Source organism: Electrona antarctica (genome assembly GCF_951216825.1).
Source record: "Electrona antarctica genome assembly, chromosome: 5".
In the NCBI taxonomy this organism is placed as follows: Eukaryota; Metazoa; Chordata; class Actinopteri; order Myctophiformes; family Myctophidae; genus Electrona; species Electrona antarctica.
Genome location: NC_136810.1, coordinates 45,125,781 through 45,153,366, shown reverse-complemented (window position 1 = coordinate 45,153,366; position 27,586 = coordinate 45,125,781). Strand labels below are relative to the sequence as shown.

The window sequence follows — 27,586 nt, the reverse complement described above, 5'->3', positions numbered from 1 at the left end:
GGAAAATGAACGGAGAATAATTTCCTGGGCCCTGGTAGGGGGCGGGACTGCGACGCTCTGTACCTCACTGAGAAAAACAACCAAGTACCTGGCCATCGTGTACTTTAATGGAGATGGTTGTACTACTGAAGGCCATAGAAGCTGTACAGTGGTAGGAGGCTGAGCAAACAGACAAAAAGAACACGCACATCTATTTACCTACAGTATAGGCTGGGTGCTGGATCAAATAAAGTCACAAATCAAGAAATGGAAAAAAATACAAAATAATCTGCACACCATTTTCACCATTTTCTTCAAAACCAAATGTAATCTGAATTCTGGAAGAAAAAAAAGACGTTGGCGTCTTTCAAGTCTTATTTTCCCCAATAGTGCTCCCTGCCCGTCTTTTGGGGGTTTCATGGATTCAGAAAGTAGTGTCCCCGCCGCTAGGCAACGCTCGCTTCCGCTGTGGTCCGTCAATGAAATGTTTCCCCTCCGTCCACTTCCATTATAAGCAAGATCTTTGGCGATGTTTTTCCCGAAATTGCGGCTCAGATTGAGGTGATAGAACAGAACGTCGATGGAGGAGCTCATTAAAAAGAAATCTGCACTAAAAAAAAAAATCAGCTTCCGGTTAATTTGGGGTGAATTACAGGGTTTTCAAAATAAAAGACCCCGCTGCTACGGGCGGCAGTGAGGGACAATACATTGACGATGCACGCACGCGCGCGCACACACACACACACACACACACACACACACACACACACACACACACACACACACACACACACACACACACACACACACACACACACACACACACACACACACACACACACACACACACACACACACACACACACACACACACACACACACACACACACACACACCAAACTTAACCCTAGAGAGGATCATCTGCTATGGGTCCAACAAGGACGATTTGTGCGTGTGTGTGTGTGTGCGTTTGTGCCCGTGTCCAGAACGAGGGGAGTGTGTTACGGTCCAGTGAGCTTCTAGCTGATAAACCAGGCTAGCTAAGCTGTTACAGTGGCACAGTATATTGGCCCATGATGCCCCTGTTCACACACACACACACACATTCTCCCTCTCACACACAAACACTAGGCCGATCGCTGATAAGGAGTTGTCGCTGGCACACACATCTTTCTGGGGGAGCTCATCCTGCCTGCCTGGGTATATGGATGGGTTCTCTCTCACTCACTCACACACTCACTCACACACACACACACACACACACACACACGCACGCACGCACACACACACGCACACACACGCTTCTGAATGAGCCATGTGACGAGAAAAGCCTACCACATGATGAAGCACTCCCATCCACTCTTGCGCACGCACGGCACACGCGTGTGCAGTCTGTGCACACACATCCACGCACGCCAACATTTGCATGGTATATTTCCAGTGAAGGACTGCTTCTATAGCTGGATTTGACATCAGTTCAGAACACTAAATCTTGTGTCACAGAATACATTATTCTATATGGAGGCTGTCCCTGGGGGGTTTCCCCCAGGCTTACGTGGCAACACCGCTGCTAGGCTGGGTTACCAGTGACGTGATGAATCTCAAGGACCACACAGAAACCCAAAGATGTACCTTAGAAGTCTAAGGTTATGGTAGTAGCCTATACATTCATTCATTAATACAGTTCCCAAACAGTGGGCCTGGGCCCATGTATGGGTCACGCAGGCCCATTTTCATGTCCCTTTATTTATTTATTTCCTACATTTTGTTGTAATTATTATTATTTCAAAAGAGTTTTAAAACATATACAAAAATACTAAATAAATTATAAAATCCCTTTTTTTTTTTTACAATTTCATGAATACATAAAAAACATATATAAGAAATTACATAAATTAGACAATAACAAACTTTAAAGAAGTAGTGAATCTGGTGTGCAAAGCTGATATTTTGGCCTGAAAGTGGTGCTGTCCTGGAGGAAAAGGTCATGGAGTCTATAGAATGGTTAGCGTTCATCATTCAAGGAGCATGGTGTTGCACACAGCAAATTCCATGGCAGCTCAGCTAGTAGTTTTCACCATATCTTGTTTCGTGTGCTCACTGTGCTGTCTGAGTGTTCTCAGGCAAGGAAAAGAATAACCTTCCATTCTACTCAATTCTACTCTGTTGTACTTGTTTTCAAGAATGCAGTACATCGTTTCTAATTGAGCACAGTCCAGAGTCCCATTATACGGAGAAAAAAAATAGTACCCCTGAGCTTCCCCAATCGCCAATTATACATTAGCTTGTATTGTTTCAATCAAAATAAAACAAACGGCTACAAAAAACCCCACAAATCCACCCCCTGTTGAGGAGTCAATGGAATGTCTAACAAAGCTCACAGAGAAGCCATTTAATGGTTCAGCAAACCTTAATGCAAAGCCAATGGAAGCTTTCATACAGGGCTGAGTCACCGAGGCTCTGTGCATACCGATGGTGATGTGAGGAAGACAGCATTTACACTTGTATAAAACAATGAATGCTCATGAATACTCCCTGTGATTCATGAAAGAGAGTGTACAGCCTTGATTTGTGTGTATTGCAGGCATGATGAATCTCAGCCGTTCGTATTTGAGAAACTTGTTCACAATCACGGGTAGATCATTTGCATTGTTCAACAGTTGTATTCATGAAAGGCAACAGGAAATGTCCAACTTCAAACTGACGTCACACAACGTGAAACCAACTTCACCGTGAAACCAACTTCACCGTGCTGAAGAAGTTCCAACTTCTTCAAAAAGAACCGATCTCACGATGGATCAGCTGAACCGTAATAAAGTAATGCTCTCATGTGTTGTGAGAATAAGACGTTTAAAAAGTTTACCCACTACCAAATAAAAGGCTAATAAAACATGGAAACGAACAATATTATACAAGCCTTTTCTGAATCTGAACATTGCTCACCTTTACCGAGGTAAAAAGATTATGCTGGAAACCAGGGAATATACTGGAACGCTTCTATCCGCTAGATTATGGACAAGAGCTTTATTGATTACGGACGGGAAATGATATTATATCACTGTCCTGTATTGGAATGGGGAATGGATCTTGTCTACTCTGGACACAGCTAGATGTAACCCACACTACAGGGGTTGACACTAAATGGTAAATGGTGCTATGTTATGTTTATAAGGTAGCACTTTTATCCAAAGTGCTTTACATAGATTGTGCATTATATTCACACATTCACACCAACCAGCACATCATGTAAATCGTCCATTATAAAATGATAGGTACATTTTGAATTACTTTTTGTTTTTACTTTATGGGGCTGTGCGATAAAAAATGTCGCTCTGTCCACGTTCAGGCAGATATCTTGTGTTGTGTTTATAGATGGTTGTCAGGCAACCCGAAAGCAAACTCCACCTGATAAATAAAAATCAGTTTGAATTTGTTTCATGTATAGGCTATATCCAAGCAATAGATCGTTTAAAATACATATTTTGTTCTCGTCTTTTATATGTGTTGACAAATGTTGGGCACATAAATATTGTATTTGAGGCTTGGCACTATTATTGATTTTGCATGAAGAATACAGCATTCAAATAACACATTTGAAAGGTTTGTGGCATAAAAGTCCGCTCCCGAGCAGACGTGAATTTGAGAGTACGTCCGCCACAATTCAGGGACAAAAAAAACAGATAGATGAATCAGATTCTGAACGTGGAAAGTTGCGGAAATGCGCAGACATACAAAATATGTGCGGACCCGGGCTTAGCGAATGAGGCCCAAAATCTCTCTCACTGCATTCCCAGAGCGCCATGGTAGGTCACTCTGTGAGTTTTATACGAAGCAGGCGCCCAGTGAAAGTTCCTTCGCTCTGCCAAAGGGTGACAATAAAACTATTCTAATGGTAAAGCCAGATGAGGAGGAGTGAGACACAGAGGAGAGTGAAAGAGCCAGAGAGTGAAAGTGAGCAGAGATAGCAGGGATTAACTGTTCTACTATGCAGATGTGGATACACATCATGCGCGCGCGCGCACACACACACACACACACACACACACACACACACACACACACACACACACACACACACACACACACACACACACACACACACACACACACACACACACACACACACACACACACACACACACACACACACACACACACACACACACACACACACACACACGGTTATAAAATACGGACTCATACCAAGCTGGGTATTGGTATCAGGTATCATGATTTCTTTCACCTATAGAGGGATGTCAGATGTTTGTTTTGAGAGAGGGGTCTATAAGTACTTCCCGTCGTCCCCAGAGCCTATAATAACAGACATACTGTATTGTTATTGCATGCTAGTGTTCAGTCATATTGAACTGAATTATCATCTGCCATGAAAGCAGTGGGTTAGTGGTCAGAGAAACATGATTGCGTGTGGGCCCTCTGGTGACATGCATTCATCATTATTGTTTATACTCAGTAGTCTCAATGTGCCTTTTTTATGATTCGAGCTACATAGTAAACTTCTCAGTGCAAATTCATCCATGAGTATACAAATGTAATGAAATGGACCCGTAACAGAGTTAATAAGGCTGCTACCTTGCCCACACAAAGCACGCCTAGAAGAAAATGAAAACAGAGCCAGCTCCCAGAGAGATTCTCTCGTGTTCAAAATGAGTGACTAAACATACATGTGTGAGTTAAAGTGCCCTCCTGGTGTGCCGGTAACTTTTGTCAAGACTGACCAGGAAGACTGTATAAAATAAACATTATCACCAGTGACCTTTATCTTAGGCCAAGTAAGATGTTCCAGCAAGACTTTACCACCAGAACCTCACCGATGCCATTTTTTAGGAGAGTCCTAGACCAAAAACTATCAATGTTTTGATAAAAAGTGCAATATTTTTCAATTTGAAAAAACATTTTGACTAAGGTTTTTTATTTGAGAACATTTAATTGCCTGGTCAAAAAGATTAATGCAAATAAACATACCATAACAACTATTTTTGTTCCAGCAATTTATCGATGTATCACTGCCCTATGTACAAATCAAGTTTGGTTGTTTTTTCTACTAGTAGTAGTGTAGGGGGGGGATTAACTTTCTTGAATGCCACGGTATGCAAGGTAAGGTACAAAAACGTAATTTTAAAGATGTAGACTTGATTACATACGTAATGATTTTTATAATATGATAAATATACTCATCTGCTACAATGTCTGAGGAAACCACAACACAATATTTTTACTCTCCTGCACGCAGACTCAGGATGGAACTATAAAGAAACCTCAAATATATTCAGTAACAAAATTATTATTTTAATAATTAATAGTACCCTCAGCCTGCTTCCATTCTGTCTAAAAACAAGTAAAACACATATAAGTTTGGAATTTGCCCAGAGCATCGATATAAAAACAAACAGAATAAATCACTCCCTAAAACACACACTGTATTTATCATAACCACCACATTGGTGTTAGTCACTTTTTTTTAAAATTCAGATTAATATATTGCCTCCAGTCGCGTTCAGTTCTTTTATATTTCATTAGTTAAGCATGTTGTCCTCAGTAGCACCGCAGAGAGAATAACTACTAAACCTGAGAAAAGTCCACCGAGATTCATTCAAATATCACATGATTCATTTGAGACCTTAAAAGAGCATTCCTGAGCAACACGCCATGAGCCTAGCCATCTAGTTGAGCCAAGCTAAGATGCAGCGTATATCAAATCTGAAACAAATTATTACAGACTTTAATTAGCTTTGCCACAAAGGGTACAGTAAACCGTCACATTTTCTAAGATGGAAACAGCCTAAAAAATACAATATTTAAGCTACCGACTATATTAATACTTGTAATTTAAAATAACTTTATTGAGCACAGAACATAGCTCACATTATTACACATGTAGAGTTATGTCCTGCCAATATTTCTTTCTTTGGGTGGGGGGGGGATTCTAAAAGTCTATCTATCTAGGAATGTAACCCTCGTAACAATGAATCTGACAAGAATTCAACCGGGGGAGTCGAGCTAAGATCTCCCCATAATGCTGCCGATATCTAACAACACAAGACAATTGATGTACTAAACAAAGTGGATGTGGATGGTGCTGCACGGTAAAATCGCCAGGGTTCATTTATTAATCAAATTAACTCAGTGTGTACAAATGTAATCAAATTGAGTACACACTCAAGAGTTACGGTAACAGCTGTGTGGAAGGCAGTGTGAAACGAGAGATAGAGAGAGATAGAGAGAGAGAGTTTAAATTATGCCATTAGCCAGGAAGATCCCAGTTCAACTCTCCTCCAACTCCTCCTTCAGGTCAAAGGCCTCATTTGGCTCTGTTGACTGTAAACCACACTCTAATAAGCAAACCAAATAAAATTATAGAAAGTAGCGCTCCTTAGTTCCTTCACTCCCTCCCTCCCTCTCCTCCCGTCTCCCGCCCTGTCATGTGCGCTCGACTCCCGCTTAATGTCCTGCAAATGAAGCGGATTTATTAATGTGTAATTAAGTAATAATCATCGCTACATAATGCATGAGAGACACAAGGGGCCGCGAGAGCGGAGAGAATGAGAGAGAGAGAGATAGAGAGAGAACGAGTGAGAGTGAGAGAGAGATAGGATGTGCAGACGGTCTGTTTAAGCGAACAGAGTAGAGCTTCGCCGCCTCGCTAAAGACACACATTAAAAAGGGATTAATCCTCAGAAATAATATTTTGATAAGAGAAGAGCTGGCCTCACTCGCTCTATTTTTTCTGTCCCTCGCAACCCCTCCTCCTCGTCTTCTCTCGCCCCCCTCAGCTGGTTACACAGCCCATCATAGCACCATTAGCCAGAGTTCAATTAACCGACTGCAATTAGTCAAATCCCCCCCCCCCCCCCCACCAGAGGCCTAATTGTTGTAAAGGCTCATCCGCTCAAACACAGGAAGTGACTGGTGACGGCGCCACCGAAAGAGGAATCGCAACTGATTCGCACAACGTTTGTACGGCATACAATTTGATCAAAGGTCAACTCAAATATACTTCAGCTTACCGGGGTCCCCCAGTGCCAGGGGCCTATACTTGGTCCCTTCCTTTCTTCCCTCTAGTCTACACGTAAAGTCTCTTTTGCTGAAAATCGTTGATTTACAAGGTTGAGCTTGTAGATCTGTTATTTGGGCCATTTTTTACCAAATGTTCCCCTATTTGGCCTATTCCGACATGCCTATAGAATGTGAACCTTAGGTTTCACATGGCTAATCTGTGGGCGGCGGTGGCTCAGGGGTAGAGTGGCTGGATGGTAACCGCAAGGTTGCCAGTTCGAACCCTGGCTCCCCCAGAGTTACTGTCGAAGTGTCCTTGAGCAAGACTCTGAACCCCTAATTGCTCCTGATGTGCTGGTTGGTACCTTGCATGGTTTCCGCTGCCATCGGTGTATGAATGTGTGTGTGAATGGGTGAATGTAATGCACAATCTCTGTAAAGCGCCTTGGATAAAGGCGCTATATAAATGCACCATTTACCATTTAATCTGTGAAGTTCGTGGAACAAAGAGGCATACATGTCCTCTTCTATAGTAGGCCTACATGCCGTAGCCTATTCAAGGCTTTTATTCAAATCTAAAAAACATGAGATGGGCGAAGTGGGACTCGGCGCTGTTTTGCTGTTGCGCTGGCATGCCTGGTTTGCCACAGAGCCAGCCAGTCAGAGCTGGGTGAGCAGGTGAAAGACAGGAGAACATGAAAACACAGATAATCCCCCCGGTGAACCCCACACACCTCGCTGCTCTGCCCTCCTGCTCTCCCTTCATCCTCCCCTTCGTGCGTTTCTCTCCCTCTGTCCACTGGCCTGCCGGCCCTGCATGCCGTCCGTGTGCCATTCTGGTTGCCATGACCCCTCTTCTCCTCCACCCCTGTCCACCCGTCGTCTCCCCTCTCCCCTTGTCCCCCTCTCCACCTTCAGGTCTCCTCCCCTCTGTCCCTCGCTCCCTCTTTCCCCAATGCAGAGTTTTGCCAAACTGTCAGTGGGACAAGGTGTGGAGGGGAGATAGCGAGACACACACACACACACGTGTGTGCTGCACAAGCTAGTCTAACATTAGCTGGGGCTATACCACTTTTGCTCTACACCATAACCCCCCCAAAATACACACACACATAGTAGTAGCTCACTCGGCTCAGTTTTTCTCCGCTCTGCTTCACTTGGTTGCCTGACTAAAGCTAAGCTCTGGTTATCCTGGCTGCTGGGACCAAGCTGCCTGGCTGACATGCGCGCACACACACACACACACACACACACACACACACACACACATGCGCACGCGCAGAGCAAACATACACACAGGGAATGGATGCACATGATGCATGCAAAAACAAACACAAAGGACGTATATCTTACAAACGAAAAGACACATTTGCACGCACAAATACACAAACACGCATGCACGCGCAGTCGCAGTCACACACACACACACACACACACACACACACACACACACACACACACACACACACACACACACACACACACACACACACACACACACACACACACACACACACACACACACACACACACACACACACACACACACACACACACACACACTTCATGGATCCATGCTAGTTTGACAGTAGGGCTGCAACAGGTACTCAAACTAACTGATTTAATCAATACAAAAAATAGATATTATTTACTGGGGGGGGGGGGTATTTATTTTATTGTGCTGGTGAAAGTTACAGGAGTGCATATGGTGTGTGTGTGTGTGAGCTCATCATATAAACAAAATAATATTGATTTGGTTAAATCATTGACTGTCTTCCATCCCATGTTCAAGGGATTCTGGAGGGGGTGGGGGCATATATACGGGGGATTGATTTTTGTGTGTCCCTGATTATTAGTAAGTATTTCTATGTTGTTTGTACACATCTTTAAATATAATATAAATGGACCAGATGCCCAACAGGGCTGTAATGGTTAATCTGACAAAGTGATTACGTTCATTGGTTGATTGATTTATGTACAAACAATTGCTCAATGATCAATCAAAACAGTTATCAATAGAATAATCATCACTAACAAATTACACTCCTATTTTACATCATTAGCCCCAGGCACTAAATGAAGACCTATTCATCATAATCTTGCTTATTCCTATTGAGTAGTGAATAAATATGACTCCAATAAGACTGCCATAAACAAAGATGCATCCATGCATTCATTCATCAAAAGTCATGACAAGCCATCACATATCATCATGTCACGGTTCGAAGTGATCAAGAAGGCTGTCACATCCCCGCACATTTTGGTTGCATGCTGAAAATAGCAGATCTACAAGCTCTGTTATTGCAGGTCGGCTATTTTCAGCATGCAACCAAGTGTAAAATCAGGCACGTACGTCTCGCCAAAAAAAAAATTGTCGACAAAATCAACTACATTTAGTCAACAGAAATCTTAGAGTCAACTACAACTAGACTAACACTAAAACATTTCAGATTACAAAATGTGACTAAAACTAAATTGAATTTTATTCAAAAGACTACAACAAGATCAAAATGTGCTGTCAAAAACAACACTAATAGACACGCCAGGCCAGTTAAAGGCTTTCTCAACTGGCCAATAGGGGCCAGGGCAGGGGGGCTCAAACATACTGCTGGGCCACCAGGCCAGTGTTTGTCGAGCCCTGTGATACCAGGAGGATGCTATAGCAGTGTTGCCGGGTAGAACACAACACAGCTCAGCCTGGCTCAGACAGAGACAGAAATGACAGGAGCTGCATAGGTTATCATCCAGAGAGAACCTTATACATTCTCTGCATCTCACAGCCAATTAGAGTAAGTTATCCGTTAGATGATGCACACAAAAGTAACAACTATCAATACACACAAAGAAAAGATTTCACTGCGTATTAACAATGAAATGATGTGATGCGTCTGTCGATACTTTGGAGACATGCCTAGTGTGTATCAATCAAATCATCAAAAGGCATTTCTAGATATTATGCCAGTGGAAGATTGGAGACGGAGGGAATTATACTGTATGTGTCAAGACATTGCGTGTGCTTTAGCCAGCGCCGCTACTACTAGCCCCATCTCCAGGACTCTTTAAACAGAAGAAGAAACGGGCCAACCCGATACAGAACCAAATGGCTCTATAGCTCCAATTCCACACCGGTGAGTCCCTGATTCGATTCCTGGCCGGACAGACCACTTGCATCATGTCCCTCCCCAGCTTCCTGTCTCTCTACACTGTGCCACATGTGAGTCAAAAAAAAGCTCAGGAAATCCGAATAAATAAGAGGGCACATTTATAATAATAATAATAATAATAATAATAATAATAAAGCTCTAATTTATATGACTTGTGACTTATTACAAATAATACACCGGTATGCTCTTTAATTTGCTAAAATTGCCACTTATCAATGACACATCCTCACTTATCAATGACACATCCTCCTCACAGTTTGTCAGTATTATATTAAACGTAAGATTATATATAGGCTATATACATATATATGTATGTGTGTGTGTGTGTGTGTGTGTGTGTGTGTGTGTGTGTGTGTGTGTGTGTGTGTGTGTGTGTGTGTGTGTGTGTTTTGTTAGAGTAATGTCAAATCTAATTCAAATCAGATAACAAATTTGTTTTGGTCAAACCAAGTGGCCTCACTGAAATTTCCAACACATTGTGATTTATTGGTATCTAGAGACCAGTGTTGCGGAGTCCGCTGACACACTACAAATAGATTGCCCAAACTAAAATAATGACATTCAACAAATTCTTCTCGTTTGTCGTCTTTTGCCCTGCAGAGTATGTATGTCATTACAAATTGCCTTGACCTTGACATGGTCAAAAACATTGAAATCATCCTATAATAGTTACGAGTACATTTGGTTACATTACAGGGGGGGGATTTGACAGTGTATGAAAAATCACAGTATATTCATTCAACTATTCTTGCAGGTAAAAATGTATACCACAGCCTTTGAGAGGATAAAAAGCCTACATTGTGGAACAACTGGGGGAGGGGAGGCATTCGATGATGGTCCAGGACCACATGGTGGTCAGCCAGCCTCGTTGCCCATCTGGGTCCCATAAAGGAAACGTGGGGGCCAGGGGCCACCACATGCCAACATGCATGATGCCCGTTCATCCATGCAACGTAATGGATACCACCTTATGCTATATAGGGTGAATGGCCATGGCCATGTCTCCAAACACTTGAAAACGCTTTGTTTTTTATTATATGAAGAGGTGAAAATAAAACAAACTTGGACTTTTCTGGAATTTATGCTAAAATGAATTCCTGTGTGTGGTGAGATGCTACACATGCATGCTCAACCTTGCATAACAGATACCACAACAGCACCACATGCAGATAGCAATACTTACTGTCAGAATAAAAATTACTGGTATTTTATTTTATTATTACTTTCAGTGGGAGAAGAAAATATTTGAAAAATGATTACATGACATAATGTGCATGCATGCATACACCCGAAGTGTGGAATATTTACTATAGGGAGCTTTTATACAAATAGTGTTTTTAATAAGCTTAGAATTAGACAAATATATGCTAAATAAGTGTGCAATAGCCTGCAAAAGCCCACCCTCCGTTTCAGAAATGACACATGAATGAATCGATGAGAGAAAAGTAAATAATTGAAGTAGCCTACCAACTACCAAGTGCCCAACATTGAGGGTCAGGTCAAACGGTCTAAAATGTGACAATTTCTAAATCCAAAAAGCACATTAATTATACCAGTACTGTCCAGGAGTCACTTTATGACAACTATACAATTCATCCGAACACAAGAATAGTGACTAGTGAGTGTCCCATCACATTCACATCACATGGCATCATTATCCAAATGATTATGGCAACAACAACAACTTGGGGGAATGAAGTCATTAAAGGAAAAAGCACAACACCTGGTGACTAATTGCAAACAATTAGTAGACCAGTAGACAGTAAAAAATTAAACGAGTAAACTAATTGTTACGCAAGAATGAATAGATGCGTTTCCCCCTCGGTTGTGTTTAATTACAATTTAAACTGGATGGTTTGATAATCCAATGCTTGAACATGTCATTCAAGGCGCTGGAGGAGTGCTCCACGCAGTCTTATTATTGGTCGTGTTTCTATCCCCAGTAGCGTAGTGTGAGTTCAGTTTAGTAAGAGGAGAACCATCATAAATGATCTCTTCTTACCTTTGACGGAGCGTGGTTTGGCTTGTTTTCGTCTCGACATCTCTCTCTCTGTGGTCTCGAACCGCCCGTGTTTATTATCTTGCTCGTTTTGGTCCTGTCCTGTTTGTTGTTCTGCTTTCAGCAAATCCTACTGATGGGCACACGGGTTTTTATTTTTTATATTTTTCTCCACTTCTTCGCCTGTTGCAATGCGGCAACTTGAGTCGCTGTGTGGCAACAAGAGCCGATATAGTTCATCAAAAAAAGACCACAGGAGCAGTGGTAACACTTTGATACAGGCAGGCGATTTAACTTGAGCCGCTGTAGAATGTAGATGTCTGTCTGTCGGGGTCAACCTGTAGAATAGGCGGAATTAACTTCCAGATCAATGTGTTTTTCTCCCTCAGAGAGAGCGCTCCGCGACGCCGACGGCTCTTTTGTTCCTTTGGCCGAAGATCAGCGCGACTCTGTCGGCAGAGCCGTCCGTTCCGTCCCGGAGAGTTGACTGCAGCGACGGTTGACTGAACGGTACTGGATGGATGGGTGGATGGATGGGTGCCGCCGGTCCGATGAGCCCAAACAGTGGGCTACGTGACAGTCAAGACAGCCTGGGTGATCTGATCTCGACTCGGAGGCGGTTGAAGATTTCTTCAGAAAATCTGGAAATGTGATTTCTTCCTCGCGTCTTCTTGTGGGCTTTTTTGTTGGAGCAGTTATTCGGAACTATTTCAGTATTGTTTTGTCCACCGAACCGCACTGACCGAACCAACCAGCCCTCTCGTGTTCCGTCCCGCTATATCTATACAAGGTGGTGGTGGTGTTCTGGTGGCATGGGCATTGCAATCTTCGCCTGCATCTCCACCCCCCGGGGGGAATAGCGTTTTAATACCCCCGCTTTCTCCCGCTTTCTTTTAATATTTCCTATCGCCCCGGCAGCGGTGTTGGTAATAGCCTAATATTGATACTGTCTAACCCTTCGCTAGCCTCTGTCTCCCTGCTTTTTCTTTGTCCTGACTCTGGCTACCAGTCTCCCTCCTCCTCTGCTTGCCTCTGCTGGCGGGGCTGCGGCGCAGACACACATAATAAAGCCAAGGCAGGCAGTGCTTGGCTGGAAATGTAGCCGCGTCCCAGCAGGGGGATGTGAGAGAAGGGTCCCGGCGGGGGAGCGCTCTGATCCCGCAGGGAGCAGCTCGGCACAGCCCGGGTTGGCTGAAGCAGAGGCAGAGAGGCAGGCAGGCGAAGACGGGGCCAGTAGTTAGACGACAGCACCTAGCCGTGGCCAACCGGCGCTACTGCAACTGGGATTCAGAGAATATTACAGAAACAGGGAAAGAGGGGGGGTCGAAGAGAAAATATGGAGCTGGAACTATGATGTGGTGTGCCATAATCTTAAATTAAAGCAGCGAGGAACCTAATTGCCTGTAGTTCTGCTATCCCTTGTTAAGTGACACAACAGGTAAATATCGAATTAGCCAGCATCCCTGCTACTGTAGGCTGCTACAAACTCTGATTTGAATCTTGTGTGCAGACAAGGGACTTGTTTTTGTTTGGGAACTCTGCAGAAGGCCAGAATGTAGCCCTATGCTGGATGGAGAGAAAACAAACAGGGGAACTGGAGAGACAGAGGAAAGAAACTATGGAATGGATTCAAACCGTCAAGGCCGATTCCCCTGTCACAATTTTAGCACGCAGAATTTGGGCATGTTATTGGGGTGACATGAGGATTCCAGGCTTTAAATAATAATAATTCCTGAGGGTTTATTATTTCACTTGATTTGTGGCGGATTAATTTTTCTTTGAACAGTTTTTATAGGATTAGTTTAAAACCCATTCATTTGGGCCAAGCATAACCTATCCGTGCATAATGGCTCTTCCCATATTGGGATGGAAGTGCAGTGTCTTGAAATATACATGACGATAATTGAAAGAAAACACATGCACTCTTGTTTAAATTATTTTATATAATAAGGCCGAACCCGTTGATGTCAAGCACTGTGTTCTATTAGCTACTAGATACAGCCCTCCAAGAAATGTCAAACGTGTTACCCACTAGAGGAATTCTTGTTACAATAGACGAGAAAAGGAACCATTTCCATTGTAAACATAATTCAATTAGCTGTGTGTGTGTGTGTGTGTGTGTGTGTGTGTGTGTGTGTGTGTGTGTGTGTGTGTGTGTGTGTGTGTGTGTGTGTGTGTGTGTGTGTGTGTGTGTGTGTGAGTGTGAGAGAGGGAGAGAGAGAGAGTGCGCGCGATCTTCAAAGCTCCTTTTATTTCCAGTAAAGGACATGTCTGTCGACAATATGAACCAGACAAAGAAGAAAAACCCAAAATCACTGGGTGCTTTGTTCTTCACTCTCTGCTCCGACTGAGTGCTTTTTGACTGCAGCTGAGCTTTGCCATGCCCCCCCCCCTCTCTCTCACACACTCACACTGGCACACACACACACACACACACAATATTTCTCCCCTCTCTCACTTTCTCTTTTATACTTTCTTCCCTCCTCTCTCTCTCTCCTCTGGTTGTCATGGATAACTGGGTAACGTTGGGCTCCCCGCGCTGACCAGCAGGGGCACACTGCCCTCTGTAGATTGTGCCTCCCTGCCCCCACCCACCCTACCCCGGGCTCCCCCCCTGTGGAGAGATGAAGCGGCCTTAAAGATTGACCCCCCACCGAGTCTGGGGGGCCCCTCTTGTCTCAGCACCCTCCCTCCCCTTTCTCCCCTCGCACTGCCTCACCCTCCCAACCTTCACCTCGCCTCTCTTCCTATGAAATGACCGCATGCTGGTAGACCTGTGTGTGTGTGTGTGTGTGTGTGTGTGTGTGTGTGTGTGTGTGTGTGTGTGTGTGTGTGTGTGTGTGTGTGTGTGTGTGTGTGTGTGTGTGTGTGTGTGTGTGTGTGTGTGTGTGTGTGTGTGTGTGTGTGTGTGTGTGTGTGTGTGCTTTCTAAAAGAACCAGAGCCAGTGCATGCAGGTCTCCTAGTGTGAAGGCGACTGGCATAGAGCGAGTACCCCACACCCACACCACCATCCAACCCCCCCTCCCCCCACCATCATCCCCCTTCCCCGTTTCTGCCGGCTAATATAAAGAGTGGGAAAATAGCCCACATTACAAGCTCCTTAAGGGTCAAGGACAGAACCCTCTTTGAATAGCTTCTAAGAGACGTATTGTTGAATCACATGGCTAGCGATTACACCCTCTGTCATCTCCACAAGGATTTAGCTTTTTTTCCACGCACACGGAACAAGAAAAACCAGAAAGCGGACGCTATAGCAAATACGTTTACTGAAAGACATGCGGTGGGAATAATCCAGACGGAGCATCAGTGTGACCAGACACAGACACATGTAGAGTAACATTTTACTCACATATTCTGCTCAATTATACTGTACAATTTTGATGTATTTTCTTTTGTACTTTACTGGAGTATTTCCAATTTCTAGTACTTTTACTTCTACTCCACTACATCTGAGAGGAGAATATTGTAAACTTTTACTCCACTACAATAATTACTAGTTACCCATAGAGCGTTACAGTCCCGGGCCCAGGAAATGATTCCCCGTTCATTTTCCTTGTAGACATTTCAAAAAGTATTTATTTAAAGACCTTTTAAGCCTCGTACAAAGCCAACTCGAGTTGTGACAAATCATGGCAACAAACACATTTTTTTGGGCCGAACAAAGAATTAGAAAGAAGAAAAAAACGGCAGGTTACAACACTTTTTTTGTTGTTTTTCTTCTTTGTAATTATTTGTTTGGTCCAAAATATTGTGTTTATTGTCATGATTTGTCACGACTCGAGTTGGCTTTGTCCGCGGCGTAACCGTCTTTAAATAAATACTTTTTTAAATGTCTATGTGAAAAATGCATTAGGAATCATTTCCTGGGCCTGGCGTCGTCATGAAAGGGGGCGGGACTGCGACGCTCTATTGGCCTGCATATAAGACTACGTTATTTTCCAATGGAAATATCCTAAAAAACGTGGTCGTATATTATAATCATGGACTAGACTATTTGACATTCAGTGTTCTTTTTCCACAAAATGAGTCTTGAAAAATGGGGGTCATCTTACAATCAGAGTCGTCTTATATTCGGGACAATACGGTACTTTGTCATTTTCTATTATTATTACAAAACATACATTAACCACTTCAGCCTTATACATTTCGGCCATTTGAAAATAGCCGACCTACAAGCTCACAATGTATTGTGAGCTTGTAGATCTGCTATTTGTAAAAGCTTGTTATACATTTGAAAACGTTGAAATGGGACATTCTGCACAATGATACTTATACCATGTAGCAATACTTTTGTACTTTTACTTAAGTGAATTTTGAACTTGTACTTTTACTTAAGTGAATTTTGAACTTGTACTTTTACTTAAGTGAATTTTGAACGTGTACTTTTACTTGAATTTTAAACTTGTATTTGTATCAGAGTATACATCTACATTGCAGTATTGATACTTTTACTTAAGTAAAAGTGAGTACTTTTTCTACCACTATGGCCTGACTCACACCTTCGCAACAGATTGATGCATGCTAGATGCATGAGACTTGACTGATGCAAGCTCACAATGTAGTTCCAATGGGAGTCACATGGTTTGACACAACATTTGTGTTGTATGAGGGGGTGGGGGGCAGTCGAAACACAGCCAAAAGCCGTACAACACAAATGTTGTGTCAAACCATGTCACTCCCATTGGAAATGCATTGTGAGCTTGCATCAGTCAATAAGTCTCATGCATCTAGCATGCATCAATGTTATGCTAGATCGAAAGGTGTGAGTCGGGCCTATGGCATCCATATTTTGGGAATGTCATTAAACATTTCATTACACTGCGACCATCTGAGTACCAAGGAAAGGTCTCTCTCTCTCACACACACACACACACACACACACACACACACACCTACACGACACAAACGCAAAGCTGCAGGTTAGCACCCATATTATGTAACGCACACACAGCCGAGAAATAATAGAATGCAACACAAAATGATGACATGCATGTATCAGTTCTCTCTCCTTTTAAGTACTGCACTTAAGTAAAAAAATGGTATTTGTACCTACTTTACTGGAGTATTTCCAATTTCCAATACTTCTACTCCACCACCAAACCTCAGAGGAAAATGTTGTACTTTTAGGCTACTCCACTACAATTATTTGAAAACTTTAATTACTAGTTACTTTGCAGGTGTTGATTATTATTACAAAACATACATACATTTCTGCCATTTGAAAATAGCCGATCTACAAGCTCACAATGCATTGCAATGCGACACATTGCGAGCTTGTAGATCTGCTAATTTGTATACATTTGAAAACGTCTTAAACAGGACATTCTGTATAATGAGATGAGTACTTTTGACTTTTAGGCCTCACTCAGACCTTTACTGCATTGCTGTATGGTTGTTGGATGAATGTTGTGTAGAGTCATGGCCGCCCCAATGCATTTCCAATGGGAGTCACATGGTTTGACACAACATTTGTGTTGTATGAGGGGGAGGGGCGCAGTCGAAACACAGCCGAAAGCCATACAACAGCTTGTAGTCCAAAATGTGGACTACAAACCATGTGACTTCCATTGGAAATGCATTGGGGCGGCCATGACACTACACAACATTCATCCAACAAGCATACAGCAATGCAGTAAAGGTCTGAGTGAGGCCTTTAGGCTGAGCTCACACCTTTCATGCAATTCTCTGTGCTCGTTGGGTGTTGTGTCATGGCCGCCCAGCGGCCCAATGCATTTCCAATGGAGGTCACATGGTTTGACCCAACATTGTGTTGTGTGAGGGGGAGGGGCGGACGACTGCGCCCCTCCCCCTCACACAACACAATGTTGGGTCAAACCATGTGACCTCCATTGGAAATGCATTGGGCCGCTGGGCGGCCATGACACAACACCCAACGAGCACAGAGAATTGCATGAACCGTGTGAGTGCACCCTTAGACTCACCCATGGCTCTGACATACGTGGCCGGTTAAGACACATACGTGGCCGGTTAAGACACATACGTGGCCGGTTAAGACACATACGTGGCCGGTTAAGACTCATCTGTGGCTTCCGTGTGCGGTTAGGGTTAGGGTTTAAGGTAGGGTTAGCAATGTCGGATTATTGGGACGTCGGACTGACGCTACGCACCCATATTGAAACTTTTACTTGAGTAAACGATGAGTACTTCTTCCAGCACTGTTCACAAACCACTACTAAACATTGGTCCATTGTGCTGCGCATGCTGCCTGCCACTAGTGAATACAGTTCATGTTATATTTATGTAGCCTAAAGCACAACTCTCTCTCTCCCTCCCTCTCTCTCTCTGTCTCATTCCCTCTCTCCTATTCTCTGTCTTCTGTTGTGTTGAACTCTCGCCAGCCCCACTAGGTCTCCCCTCTGCAGACAACAATGTTCCATCTCGCTGCTTTTGCCCTAGATATAGGCTATTTTTATAAGAAATAATTAGACACATAACTGATTTAAATACTGCAAAGCCTCACTCTTTTCTCTCCATTTAACATGGTCTGGGTGCACAGTGCCAAAGGTACGTGCGTGTGTGTGTGTGTGTGTGTGTGTGTGTGTGTGTGTGTGTGTGTGTGTGTGTGTGTGTGTGTTTGCATGCGCACACGTCTGCCAATCTGTGTGTGTGTGTCTATGTGTCTGTGTGTGTGCGGGTGTATGTGTGTGCGTGCGCACGTGTGTGTATGTTGTAAAGAAAGAAAGAGTGAGATAATGTGGTGTGTGCGTGGTTGAGTGCGTGGGTGTGTTGGCTGGATTCATTATCCTGTCTAAAGGTGAGTATTATGGAAAGCATTTAGCCCGCGGTCATACGTTAATAAATATTCATTCTAGATTGATAGACTGGGAAAAGAACAACATTATTTTTAATATTTTGTTTGGAGCAATTGCTAAGCCCATTCTTCTTTACTTAGTCTCACTTGCCAACCGCAAGGTCTTTGTAGAGACATGTGTGTGTGCGTGCGTGCGTGTGTGAGTACGTGCGTGCCGTGCGTGCATGCGTGCGTGGAGGCTGTTTGCCACAGGGCTCCCAGCTGCCTGAAGCCACAGAGGAAATGAAAACAATAATGGTAATTGTAGATGATGATGATGATGATGATTAGGATTTTGAGAATTATATTTTTATTGACTATTCTTTATTGTGATAGGTGATGATTATGACGGTGATAATTGTGACAATAGTGTGGTGAGGATGATGTGATGATCATCAGTGGTGGAAAAAAGGTACTCACATTTTACTTAAGTAAAAAGTATCAATACTGCACTATAGAAGTAGCCTACTCTGTTACAAGTAAAAGTCAGAAATTAAAAATGTACTTGAGCAAAAGTACAACAGTATTGGTATCAAAATCTACTTAAAGTACCAAAAGTATAAAGTACTCAATAAGCAGAATGTCCCATTTCAAGTTTCAACTGTATAGACTCAAATGTTAGGATGGGACTAGTGGACAAGAGATCCAGTATAAGTCATCTTACACTTGGTTTGCATGCTGAAAATAGCAGATCTGCAAGCTCACAACACATCGCAGCGTGACACGGTGTGAGCTTGTAGATCGCTATTTTCAGCAAGTGTAAGTCATTACAACGGCATCAGGCCCACCAAAATACATTTTAGTCACATTTACACATTATACACATTTAGTCGACTAAAACTAGATTAACACTAAAACATTCCAGGTGACTAAAATGTGACTAAAACTAAATGAAAACTATTCAGGAGACTATGACAACATTGTTTCTATTATGGTTTAAGTGCCCACAAACAGTACAGTACAACATACAAAATAATAAGTGCGTTTAGATGATTACCTTTCGTTTTTTTACTAAACAGGAAATACATGTGTTTTGAAAACAGATCAACATGAACTATGCTCTGTGGTTTTAGAATGCAGAATGTGAGGGTATAACCGGTAAACACAGTTAATGGTGTTGGATTTCTCTAACAGAAGCTCTGTCTGTGATCACTACTATACTTGTTTTTCTTTCTCAATTAAGCTGGCTCCTTTATTTTATGTAAAGCAATTTTGGGTACTTAGAAAAGTCATCTGAGCTATTATTATTATTATTATTATTACTATTATTATTATTATTACCCTTATTATTATTATTATTATTACTATACCAATGACGCACAACAAATGAAACAGAGAAATCTGTCTTTTCAGGTCATTCAGAGTCTTAAGAAGGTGTGCAACAAACGCATCTTAACGTATTCGTATTATATAGCTAGCCACTCGATTGAACAATTAATTTATCGGACATTATGGATGTTATGTTATTATCGAGATATATAATTCAACAGCAGTGTAGTTGAACATTTGAAAATGTGAGAAGAAATTCACATGTAATAGTATACCAAACAAACACTATGTGTGTGTGTGTGTGTGTGTGTGTGTGTGTGTGTGTGTGTGTGTGTGTGTGTGTGTGTGTGTGTGTGTGTGTGTGTGTGTGTGTGTGTGTGTGTGTGTGTGTGTGTGTGTGTGTGCGCGTGTGTGTGTGTGTGTGTGTGTGTGTGTGTGTGTGTGTATACATGTGCGTGCGTGTAGATGTGCGTGCGTGCGTGCATGTGTGTAAAGAAATATGTCTATCACAGCAAAAGGGAGAAAATATGTGTGCATACGTTTGTGTGTATTACAATACATGCAGGTACACATGCATGTCATGTTCCTGTATATGTACTGTATATAGTGTACATTATGTATATAGTGTAACGTATGTATATAGTGTACTGTATGTATATAGTGTACTGTATGTATATAGTGTAATGTATGTATATAGTGTAATGTATGTATATAGTGTACTGTATGTATATAGTGTACTGTATGTATATAGTGTAATGTATGTATATAGTGTACTGTATGTATATAGTGTACTGTATGTATATAGTGTAATGTATGTATATAGTGTAATGTATGTATATAGTGTACTGTATGTATATAGTGTACTGTATGTATATAGTGTAACGTATGTATATAGTGTAATGTATGTATATAGTGTACTGTATGTATATAGTGTAATGTATGTATATAGTGTAATGTATGTATATAGTGTACTGTATGTATATAGTGTACTGTATGTATATAGTGTATGTATATAGTGTACTGTATGTATATAGTGTATGTATATAGTGTATGTATATAGTGTATGTATATAGTGTACTGTATGTATATAGTGTACTGTATGTATATAGTGTATGTATATAGTGTACTGTATGTATATAGTGTACTGTATGTATATAGTGTACTGTATGTATATAGTGTACTGTAGTATGTATATAGTGTACTGTATGTATATAGTGTACTGTAGTATGTATATAGTGTACTGTATGTATATAGTGTACTGTATGTATATAGTGTACTGTATGTATAGTGTACTGTAGTATGTATATAGTGTACTGTATGTATATAGTGTATGTATATAGTGTACTGTATGTATATAGTGTACTGTAGTATGTATATAGTGTACTGTATGTATATAGTGTACTGTATGTATATAGTGTATGTATATAGTGTACTGTATGTATATAGTGTACAGTGTACTGTATTTATATAGTGTATGTATATAGTGTACTGTATGTATATAGTGTACTGTATTTATAGTGTACTGTAGTATGTATATAGTGTACTGTATGTATATAGTGTACTGTATGTATATAGTGTATGTATATAGTGTACTGTATGTATATAGTGTACTGTATTTATAGTGTACTGTAGTATGTATATAGTGTACTGTATTTATATAGTGTACTGTATGTATATAGTGTATGTATATAGTGTACTGTATGTATATAGTGTACTGTATTTATAGTGTACTGTAGTATGTATATAGTGTACTGTATGTATATAGTGTACTGTAGTATGTATATAGTGTACTGTATGTATATAGTGTACTGTAGTATGTATATAGTGTACTGTATGTATATAGTGTATGTATATAGTGTACTGTATGTATATAGTGTATGTATATAGTGTACTGTATTTATAGTGTACTGTAGTATGTATATAGTGTACTGTATGTATATAGTGTACTGTATGTATATAGTGTATGTATATAGTGTACTGTATGTATATAGTGTACAGTGTACTGTATTTATATAGTGTATGTATATAGTGTACTGTATGTATATAGTGTACTGTATTTATAGTGTACTGTAGTATGTATATAGTGTACTGTATGTATATAGTGTACTGTATGTATATAGTGTATGTATATAGTGTACTGTATGTATATAGTGTATGTATATAGTGTACTGTATTTATAGTGTACTGTAGTATGTATATAGTGTACTGTATTTATAGTGTACTGTAGTATGTATATAGTGTACTGTATGTATATAGTGTACTGTTGTATATAGTGTACTGTATGTATATAGTGTACAGTGTACTGTATTTATATAGTGTATGTATATAGTGTACTGTATGTATATAGTGTACTGTATGTATATAGTGTACTGTATGTATATAGTGTACTGTATTTATAGTGTACTGTATGTATATAGTGTACTGTATGTATATAGTGTACTGTATGTATATAGTGTACTGTATGTATATAGTGTACTGTAGTGTACTGTATGTATATAGTGTACTGTATGTATATAGTGTATGTATATAGTGTACTGTATTTATAGTGTACTGTAGTATGTATATAGTGTACTGTATGTATATAGTGTACTGTATGTATATAGTGTACTGTATGTATATAGTGTACTGTATGTATATAGTGTACTGTATGTATATGTACTGTATGTATATAGTGTACTGTATGTATATAGTGTACTGTATGTATATAGTGTACTGTATGTATATAGTGTACTGTATGTATATAGTGTATGTATATAGTGTATGTATATAGTGTACTGTATGTATATAGTGTACTGTATATGTACTGTATGTATATAGTGTACTGTATGTATATAGTGTACTGTATGTATATGTACTATATGTATATGTACTGTATGTATATAGTGTACTGTATGTATATAGTGTACTGTATGTATATAGTGTACTGTATGTAGTGTACTGTATGTATATAGTATACTGTATTTATAGTGTACTGTAGTATGTATATAGTGTACTGTATGTATATAGTGTACTGTATGTATATAGTGTACTGTATGTATATAGTGTATGTATATAGTGTACTGTATGTATATGTACTGTATGTATATAGTGTACTGTATGTATATAGTGTACTGTATGTATATAGTGTACTGTATGTATATAGTGTACTGTATGTATATGTACTGTATGTATATAGTGTACTGTATGTATATAGTGTACTGTATGTATATAGTGTATGTATATAGTGTACTGTATGTATATGTACTGTATGTATATAGTGTACTGTATGTATATAGTGTACTGTATGTATATTGTGTACTGTATGTATATAGTGTATGTATATAGTGTACTGTATGTATATAGTGTACTGTATGTATATGTACTGTATGTATATAGTGTACTGTATGTATATAGTGTACTGTATGTATATAGTGTACTGTATCTATATAGTGTATGTATATAGTGTACTGTATGTATATAGTGTATGTATATAGTGTACTGTATGTATATAGTGTATGTATATAGTGTACTGTATGTATATAGTGTACTGTATGTATATAGTGTACTGTATGTATATAGTGTACTGTATGTATATGTACTGTATGTATATAGTGTACTGTATGTATATAGTGTACTGTATGTATATGTACTGTATGTATATAGTGTACTGTATGTATATAGTGTACTGTATGTATATAGTGTACTGTATGTATATAGTGTACTGTATGTATATGTACTGTATGTATATAGTGTACTGTATGTATATAGTGTACTGTATGTATATGTACTGTATGTATATAGTGTACTGTATGTATATAGTGTACTGTATGTATATGTACTGTATGTATATAGTGTACTGTATGTATATAGTGTACTGTATGTATATAGTGTATGTATATAGTGTACTGTATGTATATAGTGTACTGTATGTATATAGTGTACTGTATGTATATGTACTGTATGTACATATGCAACTCTTGGTTGCTTGTTTTTTGCAGAAAATGCACTAAAGACTTCTGGTGATTAGTAGTTTTTGTTCCCTACCTATGTTGAATACACTTATTGTAAGTCGCTTTGGATAAAAGCGTCTGCTAAATGACTGTAATGTAATGTAATGTATATAGTGTACTGTATGTATATAGTGTACTGTATGTATATAGTGTACTGTATGTATATGTACTGTATGTATATAGTGTACTGTATGTATATAGTGTACTGTATGTATATAGTGTACTGTATGTATATGTACTGTATGTATATAGTGTACTGTATGTATATAGTGTACTGTATGTATAAAGTGCACTGTATGTATATAGTGTACTGTATGTATATAGTGTACTGTATGTATATAGTGTACAGTGTACTGTATTTATATAGTGTATGTATATAGTGTACTGTATGTATATAGTGTACTGTATTTATAGTGTACTGTAGTATGTATATAGTGTACTGTATGTATATAGTGTACTGTATTTATAGTGTACTGTATGTATATAGTGTACTGTATGTATATAGTGTACTGTATGTATATAGTGTACTGTAGTGTACTGTATGTATATAGTGTACTGTATGTATATAGTGTATGTATATAGTGTACTGTATGTATATAGTGTACTGTATTTATAGTGTACTGTAGTATGTATATAGTGTACTGTATGTATATGTACTGTATGTATATAGTGTACTGTATGTATATAGTGTACTGTATGTATATAGTGTACTGTATGTATATGTACTGTATGTATATAGTGTACTGTATGTATATAGTGTACTGTATGTATATAGTGTACTGTATGTATATAGTGTATGTATATAGTGTATGTATATAGTGTACTGTATGTATATAGTGTACTGTATATGTACTGTATGTATATAGTGTACTGTATGTATATAGTGTACTGTATGTATATGTACTATATGTATATGTACTGTATGTATATAGTGTACTGTATGTATATAGTGTACTGTATGTATATAGTGTACTGTATGTAGTGTACTGTATGTATATAGTGTACTGTATTTATAGTGTACTGTAGTATGTATATAGTGTACTGTATGTATATAGTGTACTGTATGTATATAGTGTACTGTATGTATATAGTGTATGTATATAGTGTACTGTATGTATATGTACTGTATGTATATAGTGTACTGTATGTATATAGTGTACTGTATGTATATAGTGTACTGTATGTATATGTACTGTATGTATATAGTGTACTGTATGTATATAGTGTACTGTATGTATATAGTGTATGTATATAGTGTACTGTATGTATATGTACTGTATGTATATAGTGTACTGTATGTATATAGTGTACTGTATGTATATTGTGTACTGTATGTATATAGTGTATGTATATACTGTACTGTATGTATATAGTGTACTGTATGTATATGTACTGTATGTATATAGTGTACTGTATGTATATAGTGTACTGTATGTATATAGTGTACTGTATGTATATAGTGTACTGTATCTATATAGTGTATGTATATAGTGTACTGTATGTATATAGTGTATGTATATAGTGTACTGTATGTATATAGTGTATGTATATAGTGTACTGTATGTATATAGTGTACTGTATGTATATAGTGTACTGTATGTATATAGTGTACTGTATGTATATGTACTGTATGTATATAGTGTACTGTATGTATATAGTGTACTGTATGTATATAGTGTACTGTATGTATATGTACTGTATGTATATAGTGTACTGTATGTATATAGTGTACTGTATGTATATGTACTGTATATATATAGTGTACTGTATCTATATAGTGTACTGTATGTATATGTACTGTATGTATATAGTGTACTGTATGTATATAGTGTACTGTATGTATATGTACTGTATGTATATAGTGTACTGTATGTATATAGTGTACTGTATGTATATAGTGTATGTATATAGTGTACTGTATGTATATAGTGTACTGTATGTATATAGTGTACTGTATGTATATGTACTGTATGTACATATGCAACTCTTGGTTGCTTGTTTTTTGCAGAAAATGCACTAAAGACTTCTGGTGATTAGTAGTTTTTGTTCCCTACCTATGTTGAATACACTTATTGTAAGTCGCTTTGGATAAAAGCGTCTGCTAAATGACTGTAATGTAATGTAATGTATATAGTGTACTGTATGTATATAGTGTACTGTATGTATATAGTGTACTGTATGTATATGTACTGTATGTATATAGTGTACTGTATGTATATAGTGTACTGTATGTATATGTACTGTATGTATATAGTGTACTGTATGTATATAGTGTACTGTATGTATATAGTGTACTGTATGTATATGTACTGTATGTATATAGTGTACTGTATGTATATAGTGTACTGTATGTATAAAGTGCACTGTATGTATATAGTGTACTGTATGTATATAGTGTACTGTATGTATATGTACTGTATGTATATAGTGTACTGTATGTATATAGTGTACTGTATGTATATAGTGTACTGTATGTATATGTACTGTATGTATATAGTGTACTGTATGTATATAGTGTACTGTATGTATATAGTGTACTGTATGTATATAGTGTATGTATATAGTGTACTGTATGTATATAGTGTACTGTATGTATATGTACTGTATGTATATAGTGTACTGTATGTATATAGTGTAATGTATGTATATAGTGTACTGTATGTATATAGTGTACTGTATCTATATAGTGTATGTATATAGTGTACTGTATGTATATAGTGTATGTATATAGTGTACTGTATGTATATAGTGTATGTATATAGTGTACTGTATGTATATAGTGTATGTATATAGTGTACTGTATGTATATAGTGTATGTATATAGTGTACTGTATGTATATAGTGTACTGTATGTATATAGTGTACTGTATGTATATAGTGTACTGTATGTATATGTACTGTATGTATATAGTGTACTGTATGTATATAGTGTACTGTATGTATATAGTGTACTGTATGTATATGTACTGTATGTATATAGTGTACTGTATGTATATAGTGTACTGTATGTATATAGTGTACTGTATGTATATAGTGTACTGTATGTATATGTACTGTATGTATATAGTGTACTGTATGTATATAGTGTACTGTATGTATATAGTGTATGTATATAGTGTACTGTATGTATATAGTGTACTGTATGTATATAGTGTACTGTATGTATATAGTGTACTGTATGTATATGTACTGTATGTACATATGCAACTCTTGGTTGCTTGTTTTTTGCAGAAAATGCACTAAAGACTTCTGGTGATTAGTAGTTTTTGTTCCCTACCTATGTTGAATACACTTATTGTAAGTCGCTTTGGATAAAAGCGTCTGCTAAATGACTGTAATGTAATGTAATGTATATAGTGT

At 39.0% G+C, this 27,586-nt stretch overlaps 1 protein-coding gene across 2 annotated transcripts in view; it reads right to left on the bottom strand.

The window, feature by feature from the left end:
* Positions 1 to 13,340, bottom strand: part of znf423 (zinc finger protein 423) — a 185,651-nt gene extending 172,311 nt beyond the window's left edge. For both annotated transcript variants that reach the window (XM_079501668.1, XM_079501669.1), the window contains exon 1: positions 12,160 to 13,340. In XM_079501668.1, the coding sequence (XP_079357794.1) occupies positions 12,160 to 12,199 (40 nt within the window). In that variant the 5' untranslated portion in view covers positions 12,200 to 13,340. The remainder of the gene's footprint in view (positions 1 to 12,159) is intronic.
* Between the last annotated feature and the right edge of the window lie 14,246 nt (positions 13,341 to 27,586).